The sequence below is a fragment of the Mirounga angustirostris genome, unplaced genomic scaffold (assembly GCF_029215605.1).
Source record: "Mirounga angustirostris isolate CCGP_5_RB_7025 unplaced genomic scaffold, mMirAng1.0.hap1 SCAF_10, whole genome shotgun sequence".
Classification (NCBI taxonomy): domain Eukaryota; kingdom Metazoa; phylum Chordata; class Mammalia; order Carnivora; family Phocidae; genus Mirounga; species Mirounga angustirostris.
Genome location: NW_026991718.1, coordinates 112,871,939 through 112,897,345, shown reverse-complemented (window position 1 = coordinate 112,897,345; position 25,407 = coordinate 112,871,939). Strand labels below are relative to the sequence as shown.

General features: G+C 43.8%; 1 protein-coding gene across 2 annotated transcripts in view; it reads right to left on the bottom strand.

Moving 5' to 3' along the window:
* The window catches only part of PSMF1 (proteasome inhibitor subunit 1), a 43,156-nt gene extending 18,228 nt beyond the window's left edge, over positions 1-24,928 (bottom strand). Inside the window, exons 1-5 of one of the 2 annotated variants that reach the window (XM_045885597.1) lie at positions 24,861-24,928; positions 24,613-24,756; positions 18,031-18,183; positions 15,704-15,786; positions 4,171-4,356 (exon numbers count right to left, since the gene is read on the bottom strand). In XM_045885597.1, the coding sequence (XP_045741553.1) occupies positions 4,171-4,356; positions 15,704-15,786; positions 18,031-18,183; positions 24,613-24,741 (551 nt within the window). In that variant the 5' untranslated portion in view covers positions 24,742-24,756; positions 24,861-24,928. The other variant, XM_045885598.3, reaches the window with a different exon arrangement.
* Between the last annotated feature and the right edge of the window lie 479 nt (positions 24,929-25,407).

The following is a 25,407-nucleotide window of genomic DNA, read 5'->3' as shown; positions in this document are numbered from 1 at the left end:
CTCACCCCAAAAAGAAACCCTGTACCCATTAGCAGTCATTCCCTATTCGTGCCCACCAATCCCTCCACCTCAGTTCCTGGCAATGACTAATCTACTTTCTGTCTCTATGGATTTGCCTATTCTGGACAATTCACATAAAATCATACAATACATATCTCCTCTCACTTAGTAAAATGTTTTCAAGGTTCACACAAGTTGTGACATCCATCAGTACTTCATCCTTTTTTTACTGCTGAGTAACATTCAACTGTATGCATCTGTCACTTTGTGTATTTGATCATCGGCTGATGGATATTTAGGTTGTTTCCACTTTTTGGCTAGTATTAATAATACCATGGACATTCACGTACAGAAGTTGTACGTGATTATGTGCACAAACAAGTACTATTTCACTGTGGTTTGGAGTTCCATTTCCCTAATGATTAATGATGTTGAGCATCTTTTCACATGCTCATGGGTCAATTGAACCATTTTTAAATTGGGTTGTCTTTTTATTACTGAGTTGTGAGGGTTATGCATTCTGGATACAAGTCTATTATCAACTATGATTTGTAAATGCTCTCTCCCATTCTGTGGGTTATCTTTTCACTTTCTTGACTGTCCTTTGATGCACAAAAGGTTTTAATTTTGACAAAGTCCAATTTGTGCTTTTGGTGTTGTATCTAAGAAACTACTGTCAAGGTCATGAAGATTTATTCCTGTTTTCTTCTAGGAGTGTTATAGTTCTCTTATGCCTAGGTCTATGATCCATTTTAAGTCAATTTCTGTGTGAGGAAGGGGTCCAACTGCATTCTTTTGCCTGTGGATATAGAGCTGTTCCAGCACCATTTGAAAAGACTATTGTTTCCCCATTGAATTGTCTTGGCGCGCTTGTTGAAATCAATTGCCCATGGATGTATGGGTTTATTTCTGGATCTTAATTCTATTCCCTTGGCTTTATATGTCTGTCCTTATTCTAGTACCACACTGTCTTGATTACTGTAGCTTTGTAGTAACTTTTGAAATTGGAAAGTGTGCGTCTTCTTTTTTCTTTTTCAAAATTGCTTTAGTTATTCTGGTTCTCTTGCATTTCCATATGCATTTTAGGATCAGCTTGACAATTTCTGAAAACAAAAACCAAAACCCCAGGAAACAAAAAACCTGCGAACAAGAAACTCTGGGATTGGGACTGCATTAAATATGTAGATCAATTTGGAGAATATTGCCAATATTAAATCTTCCTATCTATAAACACAGGATGTCTTTCCATTATTTAGATCTTAATTTCAAAAATGTTTTGTTGGTTTTCAGTGTACAAGTTAACTTCTGTTCAATTTACTCTTAAGTATTTTCTCTTTGGGGGGGGGGTTATTATAAATGGGATCATTTCCTTAATTTTCAGATTGTTCATTGCTAATGTACAGAAATACAACTGATTTTTGTGTTTTTTGATCATGTATCCTGTCACATTGCTGAACTTGTTTATTTTAAAAGCTTTTTTTTAGAAGGTTCCTTCAGATATCCTATATACGAGGATCTCATGTAATTGGCAAACAGTTTGTTTTACATCTTCCTTTTTAATCTAGATACTTTTCCTTTTTCTCAAGTGATTGTCCTGGCTAGAATCTCAAGTATGATGTTGTATGAAAGTAACAAGAGCAGACATTCTTGTTTTGTTCCTGATCTTAGGGGGAAAGCATCTGGTCTTTCTCCATTAAGTAGGATATTAGCTGTGGGCTTTCTGCAGATGCTATTTATTGAGTTAAGAAACTCCTATTGCTAAATCCTTTTATCATGAAAGGGTGTTGGATTTTGTCAAATGCTTTTTCTCTGTTGAAATGAACATGTGGTTTTTGTCCTTTGTTCTATGAATGTGGTATGTTACACTAACTTATTTTCAGATGTAAAACCAACTACTTCTGGGATAAATTTCTTTTGGTCATGGTATATAATCCTTTTTCCACGTTGCTGGATTTGTTTTGCCAGTATTTTGTTGAGGATTTTAAAATCTATATTCAAAAGGGATACTGGTTTGTAGCTTTCTTGTGAGGTCTTTGGTTTTGGTATCAGGGCTCCACAGATCCAAACAAGGTCCAACACTGTATTTAGTTGACATAACTCTTTTAATAACAGCCCCACTCTCCCTTTTTTCCTCATGCCATTCATTTATTTGAAAATGAAAACAGGGTTAATTTATCCTGTAAAAAATTTTCATGTTCCAGTTTTGGCTGGAATACATGTATCCTCATGTGTCTATTTTAACTCATTCTTCTATCCTTCATGCTTCTTTTAATCTGGGAGTTATATCTACATCCAGGCTGCTGTGTAATTACGACTGCATCATATTAGAAGACACTTAATGTCTGGCTATCCCATTTTTAGTGTTAAGATTGATCTATGGGCTCAGGTGCTAGCATAGCAGCCTGATCTATTCATTATAAAGTTCTCCATCAACCTATTACCTAAGGGTTTTAGCAAACATTGACGATTTGTGCCTAGGTACATTATTTCAGGAGAAGTTGCGACATGGTTATTTTTGATTCTTTCGGTTCTTCCAAGGCTAAGAATTTTAATCTTCATAATTATAAACTCCAGGTCTGATTCCCAGTTAGGGTGGCAGAGCCTCCAGGTGCCACTGTGGAAGCCCTGGGGGGATTTTTGCTTGCCACCTGGTTGGAGGGTCCTCACAGCACTTGAGGCAGATGCCAGAGACTCGCACGTTCTACATAATTATTTCTACATTAGAAGAATGACCTGCATCCCACACAACTTTCAAAGTCTTGTTAGGTATTCAGGGAGGTGTAAAGCCTTCATAAATTACCCAAGTCTAATGAGACACTGTCCATCTAATGTTTTGTTTGCCATTCTCCTAAGAACTGTTCATCATTTCTGAAAAGTCACGTTAGTAACAGCAATATAGTTTATACTATTTGAGTTTTGCTCCAATACATCTGTATATGGCAGCTTTTGTTATTGTCAAATTCAACATAATTCCATACACAAGCCCAAGTGTCTGACTAAATTTTCCAGTGTAACTGTGCTCAGGCATCTACACAATCAAATAGACATTATCTTATTAATTACTCTCTATTTCTCATTTATATGATAGTTAGGACTTTATACTGATTCCTTTTGAAGTATGCTTCCAATTAGATTATCTATGAATTTCATTTCAAGAGAAGTAAAGGAGATTTCACAGAATATTTGTTTTGACATGGGCATTGAGTCTGAAAGAGCTGAGAATTACTATCTACTTAAAGTGTAAAAATCCACCCCAACCCCTTTGATTGCTGTCCAGTGCTTGTTCTTCAGTCTTACCACCATATTCTGGCTACATCACAGCCAGAACACTGCACTGGGATTTGACACGTGAACTGCAGCCCTGGCCCTGCCTCTTTATTAGTGGCTGGTGACCTCAGGCAGGTCATCTTACCTCTGTTCCTGTCTATAAAATAAGGAGGTTAGATCAGACAAGCTGTTCCCAACCCTTCAACTACTTTTTATTATTCAATCTCCCCATAGGATTTCCAAAGAGTGCCAAAGAGACTTACCAATTGTTATTTATTGTAATAAATTAATTTCCCATTTTTTTTTAACTAATCAAAGATATAGAACTGCAAAACAGGGTAGTGAACACTTACTGAGTGCTTATTATGACCCCACAGTGAGCCCCCAGTCCCCAATTACTACCACACTGGGGACTCCAAATTGGGAAGCGCTGTCTCAGCCAGAGACTAAGGTCTTCCGCTGGTTCTTGTCTCTTTTCTCAGAGCACGAGAGTCTCCTGTCGTAGATGCTGCCACCCTAACCTGCTAAGATCCTGGATGAGACATGCTCATACCCCATGCTGTTTTGGAAAAGTTCTGAAGTTGTCAACGAGGTTAGGTGACTACCATGAATGAAATGAAACAGACAAGACAGTTGGCCTACATCCCCTCTGGGAAGGTACTTCTGCATCTGCATTTCCCTGAAATGCCTAGCCCTGGCCCCGGCAACCCGAAGAAGCTGGGTAGTTAGGGTGACTAGGAGTCGCACCAGAACTCACTGCTCCACTTACGTCTCCATCCACCAAGACTCTGACAATCTGTTGCAGACACATGGAGGCCAGAGAGGGGACCAGGTGGCAGGATGGCTATGGCTAGAATCCGGTAGAAGCACGGGCTGGCTGCCCGCCAGGGGTTCTGTACTCACCAGGGAGGCTGCCGGCTCGTGTGTGGGTGCTGTGGCTGAATCCGGAGGGGGTCCACCTCTCTGGCAGTGGCAGGCGGAAACTCCTGGTGGGGACTGCTGACGCTAGCCTTGTCCCAGGGCTCATGGATAGGTGTGATGATTCCAGACACAATGCGAGACCGAAGTTCCTCACTGTTCTTGTAAGTCCTGTAGGAAGGAGACGAGGTGGCAACTGCTGGCACCTGGCTGGCAACCCCGTATACACTATTGTGGCGGCGGCGGCCCTGACAGCTCTTGGCTTTGCGCTTGGACTGTTTGCAAAAGTGGGAACGGGCCGCCCGGCGGACCTGTGTGAGGGGGGCAACAGCCCGGTGTCGTCTCCGAGATTTGGGCCTAAGCTTCTTAGGCATCTGAGTTGCCCCTCCTCACTCACCACCCCATTAGAAAGAGCTGACGGTGCAGGGGGCACAGGGCCTGGACTGGCTGCTCCTCCGTACCTGCCCAGCCCTATCCTCAGCCTCATTGTGTGTTCATCACGTGTCATGGGAAGGGTCACGGATGGCCAAGGCTCTTGGGGAGATGAACCAGGTTCCTGGCCTAGGTAGGCAGGGCTCTGGGGGCTCAAGGTCCAGTTCTGTCACCAACTCAGAGCCGTCAGAAGGCTGCGCTGGGCCTCTTTTTGTCTGCCTGTGACAGCCAAGCATTGTGAGCTGTAGCTGAGGTGTTGAGGCAGGATGAGGTAGCGATGAGTGGGTAGCGCTCTAGAATTCCGAAAAATCTGGTGTTTTAAAATGAGCCATATCCTGGGCCAAAAAGCAAATCTTAAAAACTGAAACTGTACAGAGTATGTTCTCTGACCATATGGAATGATACTAAACATCAAAATAGAAAGAAGTCTCTAAATACATGGAAATTAAGCAACCCAATTCCAGATAACCCTCAGGTCAAAGAGAAGGACATTTAAAAAAAAATACAAAGCACTGACTAAAAATAAATACCTAACATATTAAAATAAGTGGGAGAGAGGTACTTGGGTGGATCAGTCGGTTGAGTGGCCGACTCGATTTCGGCTCAGGTCATGACCTCAGGGTTGTGAGATCGAGCCCTGTGTTGGGCTCCCGGCTCAGCAGGGCATCTGCCTGGGATTCTTCCCCTCTCCTTCTGTCCCTCCCCCAACCTGTGCACTCTCTCTCTAAAATAAATTTAAAAATCTTAGAAAAAGGGGCGCCTGGGTGGCTCAGTTGGTTAAGCGACTGCCTTCGGCTCAGGTCATGATCCTGGAGTCCCGGGATCGAGTCCCGCATCGGGCTCCCTGCTCGGCAGGGAGTCTGCTTCTCCCTCTGACCCTCCCCACTCTCATGCTCTCTCTCTCTCATTCTCGCTCTCAAATAAATAAATAAAATCTTTGAAAAAAAAAAAATCTTAGAAAAAAATATGTGAGGATATGGCTAAAATAGTGTTGAGAGGAAACTTCATAGCACTAAATGCTTATATTGGAAAAGAGGAAAGAAATCGATAATCAAAATTCTGACCTCAAGAACCTAGAAAAAGAGCAAATTAAACCAGAAGCAAGGCTGAAGTAAGGAAATAATAAAGATTAAAAATCAATAAAAGAGAAAAATAGGAAAATGAGAGAGAAAATTAAATTAAAAAACTGGTTCTTTCAAAAAATGAATAAAATCGACAAACTTCTAGCAAGACTGGCAAACACAAAAAGAGAGAAAACACAAATCACCAATATCAAGAATGACATGGGATATTACAACACATGTATAGCCACTGGAAGGATAATAAGAGAATGCTAACAATAACTTCAACAACTTAGAGCAGACCAATTCTTCAAAAACCACAAACTAACAACTCAGCCAAAATAAAATAATCTAAAGAGTTCTATTACAGTAACAAAATTCATACCTAAGCACCCAAAACAAGAAATCTCCAAAGCCAGATGATCTCAGTGGAGAATGCTACCAAACACTTAAAGAAGAATTAACATCAATTTACAGTTATTTCCAGAAAATAGAAGAGGAAGAAACATTTCCCAACTCACTTTATGAGGCCAGGATTGCCTCATATATATCAAAGCCAGACAAAAGAGAGCATAAAAAACAAAACTACAGACATTCATTTCCCATGAACTTGGATGCACAAATGCTCAACAAAGTACTAACAAGTTGAATTAAAAAATATATAAAAAGAATCATCACTGTTGGTGTGCAAGGCTGGTTCACTATTCACAAATCCCTACCATATCAATAAGCTAAGAAAAATCATATGATCCTATCAATTGATGCAGAAAATGCACCTGACAAAGTCCAACATGCAAATCCATTCATGATAAAAACTCTCAACAAACTAGGAAAAGAAGGGAACCTCTTGAGCTTCATAAAGAACACCTACAAAAACCTACAGTTAACAAAATACTTAATAGGGGCACCTGGGTGGCTCAGTTGGTTAAGTGTCTGCCTTCAGCTTGGGTCATGATCTCCAGGTCCTGGGATCGAGCCCCACATCAGGCTCTCTGCTCAGCAGGGAGCCTGCTTCTCCCTCTCCCTCTGTCAGCTGCTCCCCCTGCTTGTGAGCGCTCTGTGTCAAATAAATAAATAAAAACCTTAAAAAAAAACCCACGATAATATACTTAATAATGAAAGACCTGAGTTGACTAGAGGATATTTCTGAAGCTAAGTGGGAGGGAGAGACCTGGGAGTAGGGAAGGAGGGAACAAAAGATGAGCTATGACTTCCCCACCCCCCCCGCCCTTTTAAGGTTTACTGGAATGGGAATAGAGGTAGAAGTCCTACAAATTAAGTTTGTTTCCCTTTAACTGGGAAGCCACCGAACAGGTAAAAGTGGCAAATATGGATTGTATTCCCATATGGCTTAGGTAGTATGTTCTTGGGACCTTAAATACTGAGTTTTGGAACAAGGCTGCTCATACATATGGAGCAATAATAATACAATAACTAATATTTACTGAGCACTTACTATGTGACAGGCACTGTCCTAAGTCCTTTACAACCATTAACTAAGTTTTCAGAACACCTATTAGTTACAAATCCAGTAAATAAAGTAAGAATTTGAATGAAAATAACATTAAAAATAATGAAAGACTGAATACTTTGCCTCAGACTGGGAACATGGCAATGATGTTCTTTCTCACCACTCTCAAATAACGTAACACTGAAGTTCTAGCCATTGCAATAAAGCAATAAATAAATAAGAAGAAAAAATATACAGATTAGAAAGAAAAGAATAAAACTTCCCTTTTTGCAGATGACATGATAGTCTACCTTGAAATTCCCAAGAAATCTACAAAAAACCCTCCAAGAACAATGAGTTCAGCAAGGTGACCAGATAAAAGATCAACACACAAAAATAAACTGCATTTCTATATGCTAACAACGAATATTTGAAAATCAAAACTAAGAGCAGAACACAATTTATAATCACCCCCCTCCTCCAGAAAAGAAACAGCAGAAACATGTTCAGGATCTACATGCTGAAAATTACAAAATGATGATGAAAGAGTTCAAGTAAGACTTAATAAATGGAGATATACCGTGTTCATAGTAAAAATGTCAATTTTCCCCATTATAGGTTTAATGATCTATAGGGTTAATGCAACTCCCAGCAAGTTTTTATTGACATAGACAAGCTTATCCTAAAGTTAGTACAGAAAGGCATGGGCCCTAGAATAGCTCAGACTATCCTGACAAGGTAAGTGGGAGGAATCATTCTACTCAATTTTAAGGTCTACTATGTAGCCACATTAATCAAAACTGTGTAATACTGGCAGAGGGACACACATAAAGACCAATGGGATAAAATAGAAAACCTAAAAACAGGCCCACATAAGTACAGACAACTGCTTTTTGGAAAAGTTGCAAAAGCCAGCTGAATGAAGGAAGAACAAATGGTGTTGGAGCAACTGGACATCCATAGGCAAGAAAATGAACCTCTGTCTAAACCTCACATCTTATATATACAAATTAACTTAAAATAGACCACAGACTTAAATGTAAAATATAAAACTATAAAAAGCTTAGGAAAAAACGTAAGAGAAAATCTTGGGGCTCTAGAGCTAGGCAAAGCATTCTTGACACCAAAAGCATGATCCATAAAATTGATAAAACAAGTATTATGAAAATTTAAAACTTTGTGAAAGACCCTGTTAAGAGAATGAAGAAACAAACTACAGGCTGGGAGAAAACATTTATAAGCCATCATCTAAGAAAGGACTTGCATCTAAAATATATAAAGAACTCTCAAATATACAACAGTAAAAAAACTCAAAACAATCCAATTAGAAAATGGGCAAAAGACACAGACACTTTGCCAAAGAAGATACACAGATGGCAAATATACACATGGAAAGATGCTCGACATTATTACCCATTAGGGAAATACAAATTAAAACCATGAGGGAATACTACTACATATCTATCAGAATAACTAAAATGAAAAAGAATGACAACACCAAATGTTGGTGACGATGCAGAGAAACGGTATCACTCATACACTGGTGGTGGACATGTAAAACAGTACAGACTCTAGAAAATCATGTGGCAGTCTCTTAAAAAAACTAAACATGCAACTGCCATTGTGCTCTTGGGCATTTATCACAGAGAAATGAGAATTATGTCCACACTAAAGCCTGTACCTGAATGTCCACAGCACCCTTACTTGTAATAGCAAACAACTGGAAACAACTAGATATCCTTCAAGGAGTGGTACACCCATACCATGAACTACTACTCAACTTTACAAAGGAACAAACTATTGATGCATGCAACAACTCGGACGGATGACAACAGCATTATGCTGAGTGAGAAGAGCCAATCCCGTTAGCTTAAGCTTACATATTGTATGATTCCATTTACTTTTTTTTTTAAAGGCAGAGATTTTTTTTTTTTAAGATTTTATTTGTCAGAGAGAGAGAGAGCACGAGAGAGAATGCACAAACAGGGGGAGTGGCAGGCAGAGGGTGAAGCAGGATCCCCTCGGAGCAGGGAGCTCAATGTGGGACTTGATCCTAGAGCCCTGGGATCATGACCTGAGCTGAAGGCAGACGCTTAACCGACTGAGCCACTCAGGTGTCCCTTAACATTCAGGAAATAAGAAAATTTTAGAGATGGAGAATAAGTGGTTGCCAGGGGGTTAGGGATGGGGAGGGACAGTGGGTGTGACAATAAGAGGGATCCTTATAGGGGCAGCTGGGTGCCTCAGTCAGGTTAAACGTCTGACTCTTGATTTTGACTCAGGTCATGATCACAGGGTTGTGAGATTGAGCCTTGCATCTGGCTCCATGCCTGCTTGAGATTCTCTCTCTCCCTGTCCCCTTGTCCCTCCCCTCTCTAAAAAAGAAAAAAAAAAAAAAAAAAGAGGGATCCTTATGGTGTTAAAAAGGCTCTGTATCATTTTATCAATGTCAATATCCTGGCTGTAACATCTAGTACAGTTTTGTACAATGTGATCACTGAGGTAAAATGTATAAAGGATACAAAGAAATCTCTGTATTATTTCTTGCAACTGCATTTAAGACTACAATTATCTCAAAATAAAATTTTTTGTTTTAATTTTTAAGTAGGCCCCACGCCCAGCATGGAGCCCAACATTGGGCTTGAACTCGTGACCCTACGATCAAGACCTGAGCTGAGATCAAGAGTTGGACCCTTAACCAACTGAGCCACCCAGATGCCCCTCAAAATAAAAAGTTTAATTAAAAAATACGTTTCTATTATATAACCGTAAGATAAACTGAGAATACTAGATCAGTGCTTTCCAGTTTTCTCTCGCACAGAAGGGGGCCCAAGGAGGGTAAGAGAGAAAGCCCAGGGACTTCAATTTCCTGCCCTTGCCCTTTCCACCAGAGCGATTTTACCTTCGCTAATTTAATATGTCAATCCTAAAGAACACTATGAAGACAGAGTTCCCTGGTTCAGAAGTGTAACACGTGCAATGGCTTGCAAGAGCTAAGGGCCTGTGGTCTCTACATCCCTACAACAAGCAGGTTCTTGCTCAGAACACGGAACTCTGGGGACGCTGCTGCTTCCCTGACCAAGTTGGGTGGAAGGGGTACATCTAAATCCTCTCTCCTTTCAATCAGATGAGCTGTGTGTGGTACAGCTGGAAGGCCTCTGATCTCCTACGCAGGATGTGCGTTTACCCGCAGGACTCAAGTCGAAGCTCCTGCACAATTTCTAAGCCTTAGTGGCACTGCCATTTTGGTAGCAGCAAGACAGCCTGGAGCCTGTCATCCTGCAAGGGCAGAGCCCGAGGGGCCACGGCAGAAAGCAACGGGCCTATACTCCTGAGCAAGTCAGAGTTGGCTCACCGAGCGGCACACATTCCCACCTAGTGTGGACGAGACATGCCCTGATGACCTAACAAGGAGGGCTGGATGGGGGAAGGTGACCAGAGACCGGCAGTTCGGTGTCGCTGGCAGTACGACGGAGCGGGAGGGAGGGCCCGATGATCAGGAGGCAGGTCCACACCCCAGCTCTCAGAGCCTCAGTTTCCATGGAGAGGGTGCCCGGCGATGAGACATTTTTCCCTCTGTATGTTTACTAAGAGCTGCTGCACCAGCCCTGAGCACTCTGGGCTGACATCTCGTTTTGTTCTCAGAACACTCTGAGGTAATACTGCTGGTTCCGCATTTCAGTCATCAAAAAAAAAAAAATAAAACACTCCCCCAGCACAAAACCCCAACAGATGTACTAAAAAAAATAAATAAATAAATGGAGACACTCACCGTTTCTCTCAGTACTGCTGAGGGAACTAAATGCTGTAATGAGCATGCTGGGCCTAGTACAGGACCTGGGTTCTTCCACAGGTTTCATCACCTTCTCTTGCAATACAATTCCAGAATGAAGAAGTCAAGAGAAAGGCTCCGTCCTTTCCTTACCCACTTTAGGGGTGCGGGGGTCTTGGAGTGGGCAGCACCCGAAACAGCAGCTTGGGCTGCTCCCTGGGCTGGCCTCACTGCACTCATTCCACTGTCCACCATATGCAGAACAGGCCCAGGCCCAGGCCCTGCCCTCAAGGAGATCACAGGCCAGGGTGGGGAAGACCATCTCTAATCATAAAATACCCACTTATTAAATGCTTAAAACGGTGATAAGAAACCTCAAACGTGGTGGCGGGGGCAGGAGAGGCTTCTCTGAGGAACTGATGTTTCAATGGGAACTGAAGGAAGAACAGGAGTTGACTGTGTGAGGAGGTCGGGGAGAGCGCTCTAGGCAGGGGGGAGAGATCTCAAGGGGGTGGGGCATGGTGGCCCATGGCCCAGGCACAGCAACTAAGGGGGAAGTGGTACGGGACAGGGTTGCAGGGGTTAGGCTTTAGGCCTCATCAAGGATTTTGTTCTTTATCTTAAGAGCACACAACATTCACTGGAGGGTTCTGAATATTTTTCAGATTAAAAAATTTTTCTTAATTGTGGGAAAATACATATAAAATTTACCAACATAACCATTTGTTAAGTGTATAGCTCAGTGGTGTTAAGTATGCAGATTATTGCATAATCACCACCACCACCACCACCCATCTTCTGAACTCTCCATCTTGCAAAACTGAAACTCTGTACCCAGTAAATAATAACTGCCCATTCTCCATTTTCCCAGCCCCGTCATCCACTATTTTACTTTCTATCTCTATGAATCTGACTACTATAGGTATCTCATCTAAGTGGAATCATAAAGTGTTTGTCTGCTTGTGAGTAGTTTATTTTGCTTAGCATAATGTCCTCAAGGTTATTCCATGTGGAAGCATATGTCCAGCTTTTCCTTCCTTTTTAAAGCTGAATAACTGTAGGTATAGACCACATTGTATGTATATCACTGTACATATATACTACATTTTGTTTATCCATTCACCTGTTCTAGGTATTCATGGATACCTACATGGCTTCCATCTTCTGGCTATTGTGAATAATGCTTCTATAAATGTGAGTATACAAATATCTATTCTGGACCCTCTTTCAATGCTACTGGGTATATGCCCAGAAGCACAATTCTCGGATCATATGGTAATTTAATTTTGTGAGGAACCACAACACTATTTTCCATAGTGGCTGCACCATTTTATATTTTCACCAACCGTGCACAAGGATTCCAATCTGTCCACATCCTGGACAACACCTGTTATTTTGTTTTTTGTTTTTGTTTTTTTGATAGTAGCCATCCTAATGTATGTGAGGTGGTACCACTGAAGGATTTCAAGCCAGGGTTTTAACCATGACTACGTTTTAAAAAGGCTGGTCCGACTACTGTGTGGGAAATCAGCTGAAGGGTGGGGAGCTGGAGTAGAAGCAGGGATCTCCTCACATAAAGACTGCATGGAAGAGGGGCAGAGACAAAGGGGTGGCCTCAATCACGGAGGCAGATGGTTTGCAAGTCTGAGGGGAGTGCAGTGGGTTCAAAATGGTTATTCCCAATTAGATACAATAAAATGCAACAGGGTTTCTAGGCAGTTCTGGCTGTGAATTTATTCCGATGCCAGGCTTCCTCTTAAATCAAGGAGGTCAATGAGGATGGCAAAAAAGTCTTATAATGGAATAAAGGGGAAATAATTGGGCCTAACCATGTAACAATTTCATTACACTTGTGGAAAAAGAAGCATTCACCTAAGTACCCTCTGAACATAATACCCTGACTATATACATCCTCAGTGGGACAGAGTTGAACAAAAAGAATTGGAAAGAAATTGTATGTGAGACTTTATTTGGTTGATTTATTCTTCGTTGATACTGATGTAGCAGGTCAGAAACTATGTGTGTATTTTAGGATCAAACAAATGAGTACATATGTTGAAAAGAGCTAAAGTACAGAATAAAAGAGTAAGAATCCGATGGTGTTAGATTAAAAATGAAAGCATCAGTTTAAAATTTAAGAAAAGACTTTAAGGAAAAAGATTCCAAGCTCTATTCACTCACTGAAAGGGCATAGAAGCAATGGCATCCTTAGTATTAATGAACACATTCAGGGCCCAGATTTTGTTTTTTAAATATGATTCCCCACTAACAGAAATCATGGCTCCTTAGAAAACCAGCTGACTTCAAGGCAGGGGCAAAAAAAGTACAAGGTGAGGCTGGAACATCTTACTGTGTTAGAAAGTATGAAACACTCTACAAATGATGGGGACATGTCAAAAGGGCAGAGGAGGCAGCCTAAAAGGGTTCCCACTGGTCAACTCTGGAACAACTTAAGCATCCAAAGAACGATAGAAATGGACCATAACTTAGGATACAAAAGAATCTTTAAGTCTACACTGGTATTTTAAAAAATAAAAATAAAGGGGACAGGAAGAATAGAAAACTTTTTTTGTAAAAAAAATGTTGATAAATGTAGAAAGAATGATTAAGATAGAAAGTTACTGTCTTACATTCATCTCTGTAATAACAGACTTAGGTGAGAATCATCGATAGATGCCAAGACTGCTGGATGAAAGACTGCTAGGAGCAGAGTACTCATGGGCTGCTGGTATAATCCCACAGATCACTATTAAACACAAAGGAAAACAGATGCCTTTACTAGAGAGAAAGCTGGCAGACACCACCAAGTGATCAAACTGAACAGAGTCAACGAGACAGACCTCTGCACCTGATGTGAGACACTGAAGAGAACACAGCCTCACCTACGAAATGCTCTTGTCAAAAATGTTCAGGCTGAATCAAATGATGAGCAAATAACCTAATAAATCTGATCACTAGGAAACAATCTGAACATTCTACATGATAAGTGACCTTCAAAAATACCAAAGCCATGGAAAACAAACATCTAGGAAACTGTTCTGGATTAAATGGAATTAAAGAGCCATGAAAATAAATGCGATATGGGATCTTTGGTTGGGTAAGAAAGAACCCGCAAACCAAAAATCCAAAACACTAGCTAAAAAGGACACTCCAGGATGACTGCAGAAATATCAAACATGGACTGTGTATTAAGTGATACTCCTGCATCTGCGCTACATTTCCAGAGTGTGAGAACTGTCCTAAGGTTATACAGGAGGATGCCCTCGTATGAACAAGGAGATACCACTGAAATATTTAGGGGTGAAGGTTCACAAAGTCTGGAGATAATTCTCAGGTGGTTCAAAAACAGAATAGACACAGAAAAATTAAGCAAATGTGGCAAAATGTTAAAAAGTGGTAAACCTAAGTGATAGGTATATGGGTATTTACCTCCTATTTTTTGCAAACCATCTTTTCTGTGGGGTAGCAAATTTCAAAATAAAAAGTCAAGAGAATGAGAAAATAAGCCAGACTGGGAGAAAATCCTTGCAAAACACATATACGATAAAAGATTGTTACCCAAAATATACAGAGAACTCTTAAAACTCAACAGTAAGAGAACAAACCAACCATGGGCCAGAGACCTTAACAAACACCTCGCCTAAGAAGATATGCAGATGGCAAATAAGCATATGAAAAGATGCTCCAAGTTGTATGTCATTTGGGAACTGTAAATTAAAACAAGATACTACTACACGCTTATCAGAATGACCAAATCTGAAAAACTAACACCAAATGCTGACAAGGATGTGGAGCAACAGGAACTCTCATATGTTGCTGGTGGGAATGTAAAATGGTGCTGCCACTATGGAAGACAGTATGGCAGGTTCTTCCAAACATAAACATACTTGGGGCTCCTGGGTGGCTCAGTTGGTTAAGTGTCTGCCTTCAGCTCAGCTCATGATCCCAGGGTCCTGGGATTAAGCCCAGCATCGTTTTGGTCTTCCTGCTCAGTGGGGAGCCTGCTTCTCCCTCTCCATCTGCAACCCCCCCCCCCCCCGCTTATGCTCTCTTGCTCGCTCTATCTCAAATAAAATCTTAAAAAAAAAAAAAAAAAGGTAAACATACTCCCACACTGCCAACAGTGAACCTGAACGTAAACTATGGAATCTGGGTGAGAATGTGTACTGATGCAGGTACTTCCATTACAACCAATGTACAGGATGCTGATAGTGGAGGCTGTGTGGGGGCGGCTGGAGGGGAAGGTGTTCATGGGAACTCTCTGCACTAGTTGTTTGATTTTGCTGTTAACCTAAAACTGCTCTAAAAACTGAAGTCCACTTAAAAGAAAAAGTTGAGGTGGAGACCCGATTAGGTACACCTTTTCTCCAGGAGCCTACTGGGACTGACCCCACGGGCCCGACCCCCCCCTCCCCTGGAGCCACTGCAGCACTTATGGACTCTTGCTTACATCATTCTACTTCATGTGGCATTTCCCATGTGAATCTTCTCTTAAAATAAATTAAGAGCAGAAAAGAGAATTTAGACCTTGCAGATAATCTAATCCCACTTCCTCATTTCACAGATGAGGACATGGAGGTCAAGAGAAAGAAAATGTCCAAGTTAGAGGTCTGGGACCTAGGGTCTGGACTCCGGCTCCAGTGCTCCCTCCTTTGTAGCTGACTGCCTTCATGACACAGTACTGGAAGTGACTATGCCCAGGAGACAAAGATCATTCTATTAACCTTTCTTGACTCTCTGGGCTTCTCCACCCCATTCCATTGTTTCTCTCCTTTTTCCCAGGGAAAAGTCATCACTTAGTACCTGTGGAAGTCAGCCAGGTGTTCTGAATCGATATAATCATCCAAATTCAGGGTCAAATCTGACACCTGCTGTGACCCACTTTCCTAGAAAAATGAAAACAGAAAACAAGAAACTGGGGATATTTCTGGACTAATGGGAGAATAACAATTAAATATTCAAGTTAAAGAACTATACATGCACAAAGAAACACACCAGGAATGTCTGTAATATGCGAAATACCCTTTTTTTTTAAGATTTAATTTTCTTATGTTAGTCACCATACATTACATCATTACTTTTTGATGTAGTGTTCTGTGATTCATTGTTTGCGTAACACCCAGTGCTCCACGCAATACGTGCCCTCTTTAATACCCATCACCGGGCTAACCCATCCCCCCATCCCCCCACCCCCCTCCCCTCTAGAACCCTCAGTTTGTTTCTCAGAGTCCATAGTCTCTCATGGTTCGTCTCCCCCTCCGATTTCCCCCATTCATTTTTCCCTTCCTACTATCTTCTTTTTTTTTTTTTTAAACATAAAATGTATTATTTGTTTCAGAGGTACAGGTCTGTGATTCATCAGTCTTACACAATTCGCAGCGCTCACCATAGCACATACCCTCCCCAATGGCCATCACCTAGCCCCCCCATCCCTCCCACCCCCCACCACTCCAGCAACCCTCAGTTTGTTTCCTGAGATTAAGGAATTCCTCCTACCAGTGAGATCATATGATACTTGTCTTTCTCTAACTGACTTAGCCAAATAACCTTCTGATGCTTGGGGACTGCTCTGATTTAAAAATACTGCCTTTCTCAGGCAGAGCCCACTAAACCTACTTCCCAGGATCTTTTGTAGTCTGGGCACAGGCATGTCACCGAGGTGCCAAATGGCCACATATCTCTGACTTGGAGGTGGGCAACAAGGAAAAGCAGGCCCAGCAAGGGGCAGACATCTTGCTGACGAGGGGAGCAGCCGAGGCATGAACGGCTCACGAGAAGGGGCTCCAGGGCCTGCAGCCTAAGCCCGCACCTCACGCCTAGGCGGTGGCAGCAGCTGCAGTTTCCGTGGTGTGGTTTTGAGGCACTGTCTTGAAAGCCCGGCCTTGAACCTGTTCCTCTAGCCCTTCCAACAATTCAATGGCTATCCCAGGTCTTTTAATAAACCCAATCTGTTTAACTAACTTGAGGGAATTTTATTATTTATAACTAAGAACTCTGATACAAGATGTAAATGTTCGTCAAAACGGAAAGGGGTAAGATGAACACAAGGAAAGAGAAGGAAAAATAAGATAAAAACAGAGTGGGAGGCAAACCGTAAGAACTCTTAACTCTAGGGAATAAACTGAGGGTTGCTGGAGGGGAGGTCGGTGGGGGGATGGGGTAACGGGGCGACGGGCATTAAGGGGGGCACTTGATGTAATGAGCACTGAGTGTTATACACAACTGATAAATCACTGAATTCTACCCCTGAAACTAATAATACAGTATATGTTAACTAAACTGAATTTAAATAAAGGGAAAAAACCCAGAAAGGGATAAATAAATTACGGTATTACAGAATACTACATAGTAGTTAAAATGAATAAGGTATATCTATATGCATTCCCATGTAAAGACCTCCAAAAGATATTGAGTGAAAACAGCCAGGTACAGTGCAATACAGACTGCATGCTACTTTTATATGAGCACACAGGGACAACCAGGACACACTTAACAAGAGAGTCATTGCCCTTGGGGTGCTTATAGTCCAGTGGCAGAAGACAAACATCAAACCAAAGAACAACTAAGTACATAATTGTGGTAAGGACCAGCAAGGAAATAAAATGATGAAGTAGGGAGGCGTAGTTCAGATTTTTCTGGCAGGTGAGAGTAGGTCGTCAGGACTATACTTTTTGAGGAAGTGAAAAATGAGAAGGAATTAGCAGGGGCTGAAGGGAGGAGGGTGTGCGTGAGGCAGTCCATGGTGTGGGGAAGAGTTTTCCCTCCCTGGAAATGAGAACTGTAAGGGCGCCAGGATAGCAGGGAGCTAGGCTTATCTAAAGAACTAAAACAAGCCCTTGGCCTACAGTAAGCTTTTTTCCATCCCTGTTGTTACCGTAAGGATTTACCCTAAATTACGTAATTATTCCCCTGTGATGAAGTCCCTCCCTTGATAATACCAGAAGGTGAACATCTTTGAGCACAAAGCTTTTCTATATGGAGGACTCCTGTCTTGGTTCCACAAGTGGGGTCACTGGGTAAAGTCCTCATAAATATTTAAGGCTCTTGATCTGTACTGTTAAACGGGCTGCACAAAGGTGATCCCAATGTCCGCTCCCACCAGCAGATGCCAACATGTCCCTGAGACTCACCAGCACATTAATGATCATGCTGTTCTCCACGGTGACAGCCTTCACAAGGAGCTTTCTGGACCCATCCTTAGACTCATACCGGAGGACATACAGGTCTTTATTGCTATTCCATTCGACCGGCAGCAGTTCTGATTTCTTATCACTGGGACCTGGCTGAGAAGACACCAGGGTTGAGAGAAGGAAGATCTTCATAGCTCAACACAGAGCTATGAAGGGCCTTGAGGACAATCTAATCCCACTGCCTCATTTCACAGATGAGGACATGGAAGTCAAGAGAAAGAAAATGTCCAAGTTAGAGGTCTGGGACCCAGTCTCTGGACTCCGGCTCCAGTGCTCCCTCCCTTGTAGCTGACTGCCTTCATGACATAGTACTGGAACCTGTCCAGAATCTGCAGCCTTGGTTTGATAAGAATCTCCTCGCCAGTCACCTGAAGGGATACTGCGAAATTCTAGGATGGTGTTTTTCTAAGTTCAGAACCCGGACCATCTGCAAGAGGATCACCAAAGTGTTGACTAAAAATAAAGATTCTAGCGTACTCCCCTCCAGACTACTGTAGTGGTTTCACAAAAATAATGAACAATTTTCATACACACACAAAATGGAGCATATGTACAAGATAAAACATCAGTGAACACCTATGTGCCACCTGCTTAAGAGATCACCGCCACCGCCAAAGCCTCCAGCAGGGTACTCCTAATGAATCTCGCTTATTCCCCTCATGGGTAATCGCTTCTCTGTATTTTTTAAAATGTCTCTACTTTCCCTGCTTGCTGTATTACTATACATACAACCCTAAAAATATATTGCTTCACATGTGTTTGAATTTATATAAATGGCATCACCTTTATCGCTTCCTTTTTTGTCAGTTATTGTAAGATTTCGCTGTGTCAACACATTTAACCACGTATGGTGCACTATATGGCGCTCCACGCAGCACAGTTCACAGCTGTACGGGGTGGTGGTGTTCGAGCACACTGCCAGGCACACGCTCGCCTGCTGATGCCTATATGGACCGTGTACAGGTCCGCTGTTACAAACGCTGCTGCTGTGAACATTTGTGTATACCTCTGCTAGGACACAGGTGGATGCATTTCTATAGCGTACGTGTGGGAAAAGAACTTTTAATTTATAAGATAAAGTCAAACTGTCTTCCAAAGAGGTACGGGTTTATACTTCCACCAACACTGTATGAGAGTCCTCGCAGTTCCATGTGGCCAGCAACATTGTCACTGTCCAATTTAAAAATTTTTGCCCTCCTGGTGGGTGTAAAAATGCATGACTGTGAGGTGTGAGGTCTTCTTTTTCCTTTTAAACAATCCTAGGGCTTTCCTTTTACACACTAAAGTTTGAGAAATCGTTTTTAAACTACAGGAAAAAGTAATAGAGTGATTTCTAGGTGGGGAAAGATTTCTTAAGATCCACAAAAGAAAAAAAGAACTGTCTTTGAGACTGTTCCAAATTGGACGCTTCTGTTCAACAACAGACACGGCAACATTAACAGGCAGCCACAGGCTAGGACAAGATGTTTGCCATAGCTACAGATGAAAAAGAATGAATAACTAGCACATTAAGGGAATGCCTGGAAAATGAACAATAAAAATTGGGAACCCACTTGAAAAACTGGCAGAAGATATGAACAAGCCAAAGAGCAGATAACAGTATATAGAGGGCCATTCAACTTCACCAGCACTCAAGACAAGTGCAGGCTGAAAGGATGAGGTTCCGTGTTACACCCGTCACACCAGTATTACCCATTTCTGCATTTTTGTTCATGTGAGTGTGGGGACCCTCAGACACTGCAGGTGGCCACTTACACTGCTGCAAACCCTCTGGAAAGCAGTCTGGCAGCATGTGGTGCGCACTGAGGTAAGTGGACACCCTGTGACCCCAACCTCCATTCCTGGAGGAAACTCTGTGCACAAAGGCACAGGGGACATGACAAGGGATCTTCATCACAACTGTGTCAGAACATCAACATGAAGGTGAAATGAAAAAATATGCTCACAGTGGGATACTACATAGGAGTTAGAAGGAACAAACTAGATCAAATTGTAGCATCACAGATAAAGGTAAAAAATAAAACTTAAAATATAACTTAAAGGGCGCTTGCATGGCTTAGTCTATTGGGTGCCCAACTCCTGATTTCAGCTCAGGTCTTCATCTCTTGATCTCAGGGTCATGAGTTCAAGCCCCGTGTTGGGCTCCACGCTGGGCATGGAGCCTACTTAAAAAAAAATTTTATATATACATAAAAAACTTAATAGAAGTTAAGAAAAAATGAAATCTACAGCCTGGTACCATTTATGTAAAAATTTTTTTTAAAACACACAAAAGTAATCTATATATTTTTTCATAGATACGGATTTATATGGCTAAACATGGAGCAAGTGGATTGGGAAGCTCTGCACTCAGGAGAATATGGTGGGAGGAACTGGACCAAAGATGAAGAACAACAGCAAAAGACAAAGGTCCAGCACCACAGCCTTTACATACATCAAGGACAATGGGAGGCCAAGAGCAAAGAATCGTGGGTCTCTCCACTTTGGTCACCCGCTTGGTGCTCAGGAATCCAATGGGGGAAGTGGTCCCAAATACAATTCAAGATGTTGCAACTGCCATGGTTTAAAAGCTGGCTGGATGACAAGGAAACTCACAAGCCTGAAGCAAAGAAACGAGAGTGACAAAAAAGAAAAATGAAACGAATCAAACCAGTCTGCCAAGTGAGAAAGAGAAACAATCCCTCACTTCCAACTGGGTACATTTCCTGTTAACAGGTTTAGTGGATTTAAGGTTTACTTTGGAAGCTAAGATTTTGATAACGTGCCTTATCTTTGTTCTGTCAGAGGCCTTTGAACTTATATGTATATCCTCTACATACAGCATTTAACCCACCAGAATTTTTCCTTGGAATATGGTAATTTGGTCTGCTCACTCTTCCACAGACTCTGGCTTCTAGGGCAAGAGAGAACCCTGGGGTCAGATGAGGCTGACACCTCTTGTTGCAGGGGAACTGATGGTCCCAGCCCAAGGGCTGCCCTGATATGGGGAAAAGAGGTGGGATCAAGAGGGACTGGCCCTGGTGATAACAGGCCAGATTTGGCATTTCAACTGCGTTCTAGGCCCTGACATCAAATATCAGGCCCCCCAGAAAGCTGCAACTGGAAAGTAGCCAAAGCATATGGCTGTGTAGTTTAATACCCTCAGATGAAAAATTTAAGGGCTCAGAGGGGCTGAGAATTGCCTAAGGTCACAGTAAGTCAGATGCAGAGCTGGGTTTGGCATTCAGAGCTCCTGGCTGCTTGGTCTATGGCTGGAGATTTTTCCCAGCCAGATCCACTAGACTGGCCCCAAGAAAATAAGGATAGCTGTCCACTTAGGCAACATCCTGGGGCTGGAAGCATTCTTCAGTGGCCATGAGTTCATCCCTGGGTCTCTGGGCTAAAATGCACTCAAAGAAACACAAACAGATCACTTTGGGCATTTCCTCTCTTTTGTCATAACCTTTAGATTCCTACAAAAGAAAACAAAATTCTCAAACCTGTATCTATAGCCATCTCTAACCCCTTGCCACCTAACTCACTTGACACCTCTGTAAAGCTCTTAGGAGGAATGGTACTAACTCCAAAAAAGTAATCCAAATTCAAATATTGGATTTTTATTGAAGCCAGTGGCCTCATTGCTCTTCTAACCGAGTTTTACATACACAACTGCCCTGCACAACAGGAGATAAAACCAAAGAGAAAAACAGACTATTTAGCTTTCTATTTAACTGTCAATATACTATATGATGAAGCACACACTTCTGGGACCTTCCTCTCTCCTTATCACCCCTACAAGGAGGTGGCTGGAGAGGCAACATAAACATTCTCTGAGCGTGGCAAACACTCTTGGTCTCAGCGGAGTCTGCTGGTCCCAGGACAGAAAATTAAACCCTCTCTTAAATAAACTAATAGATGCCTCTCTAAAGGGCTTCTACTCCCATGAAAGTTGACTCAGCAGCGTAAGTCAGAGGAGGACAAGTGCAACCTGAGCTTGAGCAGCACTTCAGGGAAAGTGCACAGAAGCAAAAAGACACACCAGAGAGCAGTACAAACACCCAGCCCCAGAGGGCATGCATGATTTAGCGCTGGGGTGGACACATGGACAGTGGTTAGTGCCTTTCAAAACCCTCCTCCCCATTCTCCTTGGCCTCCTGCATGACATCTGGGGCCGGCGTCTTTTTCTGGCCTGCATGATCTCAACAGGTGGCACCACAGAGTGGAATTAGATGGACCTTTAGGAATCAGGCAAGGATCTTTTTTTAAAACCTGTACTAAAATGAGATTGTATTCCTTCTGCACATTTCACCTGAAAAACTGGGGCCTAGAGTATTTGGCAAGGGGATGATGCCAAAGGAGGCAATGACCTATATGAACTGATGTCCCTAAGCTGTCAGAATTCAGAGCTGGGGAGAGGTGTGTGAAGGGACGAGTGGTGACAGCAGATCTGTATGTAGTGTTGGTATGTCCTGTGAAGTGGGGAGAAGAGAGGGAGTCGCACAGGCCCTCGATAAGAAGTTCCTGTTCTGGGGCGAGAGATTCCAACTGTGTCAGAGCAGAAATAGCAAGCTGGGAGTAAACAAGGTGAGGTCCATGAGGAGGGGCAGAGAACAGGGCAGACCCGTTATATCTGAAGGACAGGGCAAAGGGTGGGGGGAACTGAGGGCCCATGGACGAGACCCAAGGGCAGGGCCAAGTAAGTCTTCCTCCCCTCTCCAATTCCACTGCACTCCATGCCATTCTACACATCAGCTTCCTAGACTTCCCAGGCAAAGCTGAAATGAAATGACAGGGGCAAGTGAAAGAGTCATTCAGGATTGGAAAGGTGAAGTGGGGGCAAGTGAGGAAACAAAGTTTCTGTTGGGAACACTATACACTGGAGCAGGAGCCCAATACTCGTGGGTGGAGACCCCATCTCTACCGGGTTCCAAGGCCTGAGATGTTGAAAGGCAGGGTAAGTGGAATGTAGTGCAGGATGGACAGAAAGGCCAAGAACAGAGCTATCTGGGAGGAAAATGTGGTTCCTGCTTCCAGGTGTGTATGTGAGTCCCCTTCTTTTCCAGCCTTATAACCAGTCTTAGATTCCACATGAGGGAACAAGTATGTGTGAGCCTGGAGGGGCATGCTAAGGGTGTATCTGGGGTTCCTGTGAGATACTTGAGGTCTGGGACGAGGAAAAAAAAAAAAGAGCCAGATATCCATGACAGTTCTTGTCCTTCTGATGTGACTCCTGTTGGTGGGCATTAAGCGTGAGAGGAGGTGGTGGTCTTGCTCACTGCTCTAAAGGACAAAGGAATGGGGCAGCAAGGAATGGAAGGGAGTGCCTGGCTCTCAGGGCTCGGGATGTGTAAACTGTGTTTGAGGAGGGATCCTTAAGGCTCTGTGTCAGGAGAGGAAAACTTAAGATGCTGGATGTACATCTGAAAAACTAAGAAAGGATTAGGGAGTTAGAACTGAAGCAGTTAGAAATGAGAGTAAGGTTAAAATCTCATCACAAGAGATGCAAGGGGTGAGATGCCCTACTCCCCAGAGCTGATGCAGATTGAGGGTGAGAAGGCAACAGTGAGGGTCAGGCTGGGAATCCTGCGTGTATGTGGGGTGTGTGGCTGGGAGGATATTTTCTCTGATGAAGTAGAAGAGAACTGAAGGGGCAGAAAGGGGGCCAGGCCCAGTTCTCCCAGGAAGCTAATGTGCAGGATGATGTAAAGGGTGAATGTCACAGGGAAGGGGCATGGAAGATGAACAAAGGCTCCCCCGAAGAATTATGCAGTAGGCAGGGCCCAGCAGTCCTGGGGCTCTGTGGGTGTGACGACAAGGTCCCCAGCTCTAAGAGGCAGAGCCTGAGGATGGGAGAGCGGGAGGGGCTGACCCTGTAGGGGCAGCAGTTGGGGAGGTAACCTTAGCTGGCTCTCACATCCAGGGTGCAGGGGTGTACCTGTGGGGGGTGGGGGTGCGGCACAGTGGCTGTTTCCCAGAACCTGAGCTGGGGATGACAGCGGTGAGTGGGCTGCACTGGGCCCTTCAGTAAAAGGTGAAAAGTGTGTGTGCTCTCTGGGCCCGTGCTGAGGAGTAAAGAAAGGGTCCCTGAGGGCGGCTGAACAGATCAAAGATCACCCGTATAAGCGTGCTTGGATTCAGATTATCCGGTGGAGGCCCGAATACAATATTGAGTACCGCCCCCGTCGCTGTGTGGGAAGGAGCTCGGCGGAGTTCAGGCAGGTGAGGAGTGCTCAGGGGAGCTACGCCCCCGTTTCGTGTCAGGTCCACACGATCCGGGCCTGGGAGACTGCCAGGCTGTGCCGAAGCGAGCTTTTGTTCTTGGGTTTCCAAATCACGTTGCCCCAGCTGTGTTGTGAGGGGCGCTGGGCCTGGCCAGTAGAGCAGCTCCCCGACCCGCACACCAAACCGAAGGTGCCAGAAGCCCCAGGGCCGGGACTCGGGCGGGGGAGCGTCAGGCGCTCCGGCCCAGAGCTCCGGTCCTTGGATCTCGGCAGAAGACACCTCACCCCACCACCCTGGCCCCGGGCCGGCTCTCTGGAGTACCTGGTCGCCGACACCCAAGGCGTAGTAGCCGTGCGTCACCACCTCCCAGTGCAGAAAGCAGATGAAAGCGTCCTGCGCGCAGGTGATGGCCGGCGCCGCCGATGCGTACAGTACTTCCAAGCCCGCCATGGGCGCCCTCGGCTCCTGCGGGTGGAGGAAGGAAGGGAGACAGTGCCGTAAGCCGACTGGCTCCTGCGACTGCTGAGGACTACCCTCCGCTACTCCACCCGCCCAGGCCCAGGCCCCACCTGCGGCCAAAATGGAGACGCCCGGGGGCGGAGCGCGGCCGCCGGAAGTAGCTCCAAGCGCCGGCTCAGTAGCGCGAATGCGCCGGCTGGAAACTGGAGCGGGGCACTTAAAGGTTCCGCCAGGCAGCTCGCAGGCGGGGCGGGGCTCTTTAGAGCGGGAATCTCCTTTTTCCAGGTCGCTGGAGGGACCGCCACAGGCCGGATGTTAAATTAGGTCGCGAAGAGAGGCCACCTTGTCTGAGCCACAGACTTCCCATCCGCAGAACGGGATGACATAGGGGCACTTGGAGGTCCGTGCAAGCCCAGAGGTGGCATCTAATTCAGGCTAGGAGTCAGGGAGGGCTTCTTGGAGGAGGGGATGCCCAGTGACACTGAACCATAATGGAAGAGTGGGAGGGAATTGAGGCACAAAAGTAGTCCCGTAGAAGGCACTGGCCCACGCAAAGGCATGAAGGTGTGAAATGCGGCTAGTCCTGTGAGATGAAGGGATCAATGCTGCCTCCTGAGTGAGACCTTCCCCCATCTCCTCTGCCCACAATTTCTCTGT